Source organism: Eimeria acervulina, genomic scaffold (assembly GCF_000499425.1).
Source record: "Eimeria acervulina Houghton genomic scaffold, Eah_scaff1109, whole genome shotgun sequence".
Taxonomy (NCBI): Eukaryota; Apicomplexa; class Conoidasida; order Eucoccidiorida; family Eimeriidae; genus Eimeria; species Eimeria acervulina.
This window is the reverse complement of record NW_013550379.1, coordinates 4,316-10,288: the sequence shown is the minus strand read 5'-3', so window position 1 is coordinate 10,288 and position 5,973 is coordinate 4,316. Positions and strand designations below refer to the sequence as shown.

Genomic DNA, 5,973 nt, shown 5'->3' with positions numbered 1-5,973 from the left:
TCTTTTTATACCTATCTACAATATATAACAATAGAAGGACAGAGAGACTATGTCTGTATAAATAAACCCTAAACCCTCATAAACCCTAAACCCTAAACCCTCACAAACCCTAAACCCTAAACCCTCATAAACCCTAATCCCTCTCCAACCGTAGATAAACCCTGACAGCAGAAATTGCTACTCCTAAACCCTAAACCATCAACTGTAGACCCCTAAACCCTTCAAAACCCTAAACCCTAAACCCTAAAGTCTATGCCTCCAAGCGCTTAAATCCACCTAAACCCTAAACCCTTAAAGTTAAAACCCTTATAATCTTAACACTTAAACCCTAATCTCTTACTAAAACCCTTAAACCCTAAACCCTAAACCCTCGGTGTTGCTAATGAAGTGAATGCCTGCTGTGGCTAGGGTTTGCTCGGAGTAGCAGAGCAGGGTTTAAAAGAATTAATATAATTAATTAACTTAAATTAATTTAATAATTAATTAAAATATGAATAATCATTATTTTTAAACTTGTTTCTTGTCGTCTATTTATACTCCTCTAGACAGCGCGCAGCGGCAGCAGCAGCACGGCGCTGGCCATTGGTCTGCTGCTGCTGCTGCTGCTGCTGTTGCTGCTGTTGCTGCTGCAGCATCAGCAGCAGTTGCTATTGTTGTTGTCTTTGTTTTTTGTTTGTTTTTTTTGTTATTACTGTTGGCATTGCTGCTGTCTCTGCTGAGGGCTGCGAGCTGTCTTTAAATAAATAAATAAATAATATTATATTTATTTATTTATTTGCTCTCGCAAACAAAATGAAGTACGGGAGAAGAAAGTGGCTGCCTTTCGCCCGTTCAGCAGCAGGTGAGGAGGACACACCTGCTGCTGCTGTTGCTGCTGCTGGTGCTGCTGGTGCTGCTGGTGCTGCTGCTGCTGTTGCTGCTGCTGGAACAACAACAACAACAACAGCAGCAGCAGCAGCAGAGGGTTCGGAGGTGCCTGTACACCTCAGCAGCGCCCACCGCTCTTTTGTTTCTTCCTTCACTCCCCGTCGCTTCTTCCCTTCTAAACATAACGGGTTCAGCAGCAGCAGCAGCAACACACTGCCACCACCACCACCGCAGCAGCAGCAACAACAACAACAACAGCAGCAGCAACAGCAGCAGCATTTGGGTTTATTTAGTTGCGAGGGCTTAGCAGCAGAATGTACAGATAAGTTAGACAGCTGCTTTCCTTCTTCACCTCCTCTCTCTCTCAATGCCGTCGCCTCCACCGGCCCTACAACCCCTCAAACAAATAGAAGAGGCTCAGACTGCTGGAGTGCACCTGCAGCAGCAGCTGCTGCAGCAGGTGCAGCAGCAGCAGCAGCTGCTGCTGCTGCTGCAGAGGCAGCAGCAGAGAGAGAAGGGAATGCGGGGGGACTGAACGCGCTGCTGCAGCAGCAACAACAACAACAACAGCAACAGCAGCAACAGCAGCAACTCGCTTCTTCTATCTCCGTTCACCAGGCGCTAGCTGCTGCTGCGGAAGCTGCACAAGCCACTGCCACCCCCAGCAGCAACAAAAACAGCAGCAGCAGCAGCAGCAGCAGCAGGATTGCTGAGTGGGCGTGCGCTCGCCGCTGCGGTGAAGTCGGAACTGTACAGACACTGCAGCCTTCAACTGCTGCGCTTGTCTTTTACTGCCCCCCGCAGCAGATCGGCTCTGCTGCAGTTGCTTGTGCTGCTGCTGCTGCAGCAGACACACAAGCTCCCGCCGACCCCTGCGGCAGCGGCAGCAGCAACGACTGCAGCAGCAGCAGCAGCAGCAGGATGCGTTGTTCTGCTGCTGCAGCAGGAGGGGTGTGGAGAGCTCTCGTTGCTGCTGATGATTGCATGCATCGAGCAGAGGCCCCTGTTGCGCTGCTTGGAGTTGAAGGCGCCCGTGCTGCTGCTGAGTTAGCAGCAGAACGGCTGCTGCTGGAAGCAGCAGCAAACCAAACTGCAGCAGGGCGCAGCGAGGAAACTATCAAGCATCACAAAGACAAACAAGCAAGAGATGTCCTCATGGTATGCACCTGCTGCTGCTGCTGCTGCTGTTGCTGCTGCTGCTAATGTGCCTGCTGCTGCTGCTGCTGCTGCTGCTCTTCCTGCTGCTGCTGCTGCTCCCCGCCCGGCTGCTGTTGCTGCTGGTAGTACTGCCGTTGCTGCTGTTGTTCATGCGGCTGCTGCTGGCTTTGCTGCTGCTGCTGGTCTGCTGCTGCTGTTGTTGCTGCTGTTGCTGCTGCTATTCCTGCTACTGCTGCTCTTCTTCTACGCCTGTTTGCTGCGAAAGACAGGTATTCTTGTGTGCTGCTGCTGCTTCTGCTGCTGCTGCTGCAGCGTCTCTGTGAATTGCTGCCGCTCGACTGTCACCCAGCAGCAGCAGCACTGCGGGAGAGTTGTCTCCGTTTGCTGCAGTGGCTGCTGCTGCGCGCCCTTTTGTCTCTTCTAGACCTCGTAGACGTGTCCTTCCCCCAACAGCAGCAGCAGCAGCAGCAGCAGCAGCAGCAGCAGCAGGAAAGGGGTGCGAAGCTGCCACTTCAGCAGCAGCCTTTGTTTGTGTCTCTTCTTACTCATCATATTTCAATCGTAAGGCGCGCAACTGAGCCGGAGGCGCTGCTGGGTTATCTGCCGTTGCTGCAGTCTCCTGCTGCTGCTGCTGCTGCTGCTGCAGCACGAGCAGCAGCAGCAGCAGGACAGGATCAGCAGCAAGATAGAGATCTTATCGCCGGTCTCTCAGAATTAAAAGGAGAGTTGGAGTGTACATACACCGCAAAAGAGGGGCCCTTCCTGCTGGAGCTGCTGCTGCACGGTGTAGGCAACAGCAGCAGCAGCAACCAGCAGCAGCTGCTGCAGCAGCAGCAGGAGGATGCAGCAGCAACTGCTGCAGCAGATGACGGAATTGCGTCTCCTACTCTGGAGCTGCTGGGTGGCCGCTGCTCTCCACCTGCCCGCTGCAGCAGCAGCAGCAGCCTTTGCTGCAGCAACAAGACATTGTTTATTGATTGCAGCACCATCGGAGACAGCTGATACTCTGTTGTCTCTCTTTGTCTCCTTTTGTCTTCTTCATGCGCAGCCAGGTGTCTCCTCACCTCTCCTCAACAAATGGCTGCAAACTACACACTCCAGCAGCAGCAGCTGCTGCAGCAGCTGCAGCATGAGCAGCTGCAGCAGTAGCTCCAGCAGCAGCAGTTCCTGCAGTAGCAGCTGCAGCAGCTGCAGCAGCTGCTACTGCTGCTCGCGCTCCTGCAGCATTCGAAGCGGACGCGGCAGTTGCGCTTTGGGCCCCTGCTGCATCTGCAGCAGCTGCAGCAACAGCAGCAGCAGCTGCTGCTGCGGAGGGTCCCTGGGGAGGTGATAATTGGCAGCTGAACTCTGCATCATTTGTCTGTTAGAAAACAAACAGCGGAGCAATTCAGCTAGCTAGCTAGCAAGAGGGGTTAGTAGCTAGCTAGAGAGGTTGGTAGCTAGCTAGCCGAAGCCCTAGCTAGCTATGTAGCTAGGCGCCCTGTTGTTAAGCTAGCCATAGAGACATTTAGCTAGCTGTAGAGTCGCTCAGCTAGACATATCAGTCACTAGCTAACGATATCGTTGTTCGCTAGCTAGCTAACCTAACTAGCTAACCATATTAGAGTTGGCTAGCTACCCATACTAAAGACGGCTATCTAGCCATACTAAAGATGGCTAGCTAGCCACATTGGAGTTCGCTAGCTACCCATATTACGGGTGGCTAGCCATACTAAAGTTTGCTGGCTAGCCATATTGCGGGTGGCTAGCTAGCCATATTAGAGGTGGCTAGCTAGCCCTAATAAAGGTGGCTAGCTAGCCCTAATAAGGGTGGCTAGCTAGCCATAATAAGGGTGGCTAGCTAGCCATAATAAAGGTGGCTAGCTAGCCATTTCAAATTCGGGTAGCCGACGAGCTAGCTAGCCATGCTACAGTTGGCTAGCTAGCTAACCAAACTAAGGTCGGCTTGCTAGCTGGCTAGCTAGCTAGCTGTACTAAACTCGGCTAGCTATTGAGCTAGCTAGCTAGCTAAGTGACTAACTAGCTAGCTAGCTAGCTAGCTAGCCACCTACTAGCCATTTGGTTGGCTGGGCGGAGGCACAAACCGCCCGCACCAATCGCTGGCGTCCTTCGGAGCGCATCCTTTCTGCGGCTGCAGCAGCAGCTGCTGCTGCGGTTGCTGCTGCTGCAGTTGCTACTGCAGCTGCAACTACAGGAACTGGTGCTATTGTTGCTGCTACTGCAGCCGTTGCTGCTGTTTCAGCTGCTGCAGCAGCAGCTGCAGCAGCTGGTGCTACTGCTGCTTGCACAGTTGCTGCTGGTGCTGCTGCAGCAGCAGCAGCAGCTGCTGCTGCTGCTTGGGGCCCGCGGGGCCTCAAAGCAGCGAGTGCAGCACCACACCGGCAATACACATAGCAGCAGCTACGCCTTTCTGCAGGTCTACGCACTGAGACTCCTGCAGCAACAGCAGAAGCAGCAACAGCAACAGCAGCAGCAGCAACAGAAGGTAATATGAACGTTTGGGCCTCCCTTCGGATCGCACTGGAATTCTCAGTAGCAGCAGCAGCGGCAGCAGCAACAGCAGCAGCAGCAGCAACAGTAGCAGCAGCAGCAGCAGACCTGCACACTGCAGAACAAGATGTGGCTGAGCACCACCACTGCTGCGGCCTTGCAGCCCTTCAGCGCCCCCGAGGTAACAGCACCTGCAGCAGCAGCAAACAGCAGCAGCAGCAGAACTTCTCACTGCAGTGCAGCAACAGCAGCAGCAAGTGCAGCTGCAGCAGCAGCAAAAGTGCAGAAGCAGTAGTGCAGCAGCAGCAGCAGTAGTGCAGCAGCAGCAGCGCAGTCGCAACAACTGAAGCAGCAGCAGCAGCAGCAGCGCAGCCGCAACAACAGAAGCAGCAGCAGCAGCAGCAGCGCAGCCGCAACAACAGAAGGAGCAGCAGCAGCAGCAGCAGCAGCAGCAGACCAAGCTTTGCGATGATGAACCACATGGTGGCGGAGTGAACGGCCCCACAGAGCAGCAGCAGCAGCAGCAGCAGCAAAATTGTATATGGGTCTCCTCCTTGGCTTCGCACGCGGCTTACTATTAACTCGTCCACCTACAATCACACAGGTACTTCACTGGCTAGCTAGCTAGCTGTCTAGCTCTCCAGCTAGCTGGCTGTCTAGCCGTCTAGCTGTCTAGCTAGCTAGCTAGCTAGGCAACTAGCTAAGAGGAGTCAGGGGGTCTACCTCAGGCAAGGTTGATACGCGGCGCATCTATGCAGCTAGCTACCCAACTAGCCAGCTAGCCAGCTAGCTAGCTAGCTAGCTAGCTAGTTGGCTGATTGCCCACCCGAGGCAAGGTCCATACGCAAGACCAAAGCAGCAGCAAGGCGGTGCTGATGCTTCTGCATGCAGAGAACACCGCAACACAAAAAGTAGACCCGCTGCAGCAGCTGCAGCAACAACAACAGCAGCAGCAACAGCAACAGCTGCAGCACCATCAGCAGCTACAGCAGCAGCACTATCAGCAGCTACAGCAGCAGCACCATCATCAGCCACAGCAGCATCAACAGCAACAGCAGCAGCACCATCAGCAGCGACAGCAGCAGCAGCAGCATCAGCAGCAGCAGCAGCAGCATCAGCAGCAGCAGCAGCAGCAGCTAACCCAATCATAAACACCAAGTTGAGGCCGCAGATTGGCTCGCTTGGGTCCTCCATAAATCTCTCATTCAGCACGAAGGTCAGGCCTTGCTGCAGCAGCACAACCACCACCCTGCTGCTGCTGCTGTTGCTACTGCTGCTTGCTGCTGCTGCAGGTAGAAGCTGCTGCGATGCAGACGATCAGTACAGCCAGCGGCAGCAGCAGCAGCAGCAGCAGCGGCAGCAGCAGCAACTTACGAGGATTGCAGCAACCAGAGAAAAAATCATTCCTAGGGTCTCGTGGCTGCTGAAACTGAAACTCAGATCCGATGCCTGCAGCAA

At 54.1% G+C, this 5,973-nt stretch overlaps 2 protein-coding genes across 2 annotated transcripts; both read left to right on the top strand.

Moving 5' to 3' along the window:
* Positions 1–792: 792 nt before the first annotated feature.
* EAH_00055650 (hypothetical protein, conserved) lies at positions 793–3,027 on the top strand (the record flags this gene model as incomplete). Its single annotated transcript, XM_013397638.1, has 2 exons — positions 793–2,025; positions 2,338–3,027. 2 exons carry the CDS (start codon positions 793–795, stop codon positions 3,025–3,027), a joined length of 1,923 nt encoding a protein of 640 aa, XP_013253092.1.
* Positions 3,028–4,515: 1,488 nt separating this feature from the next.
* EAH_00055640 (hypothetical protein) lies at positions 4,516–5,666 on the top strand (the record flags this gene model as incomplete). Its single annotated transcript, XM_013397637.1, has 2 exons — positions 4,516–4,696; positions 5,407–5,666. The coding sequence occupies 2 exons, from the start codon at positions 4,516–4,518 to the stop codon at positions 5,664–5,666; spliced, it is 441 nt and encodes a 146-aa protein (XP_013253091.1).
* Between the last annotated feature and the right edge of the window lie 307 nt (positions 5,667–5,973).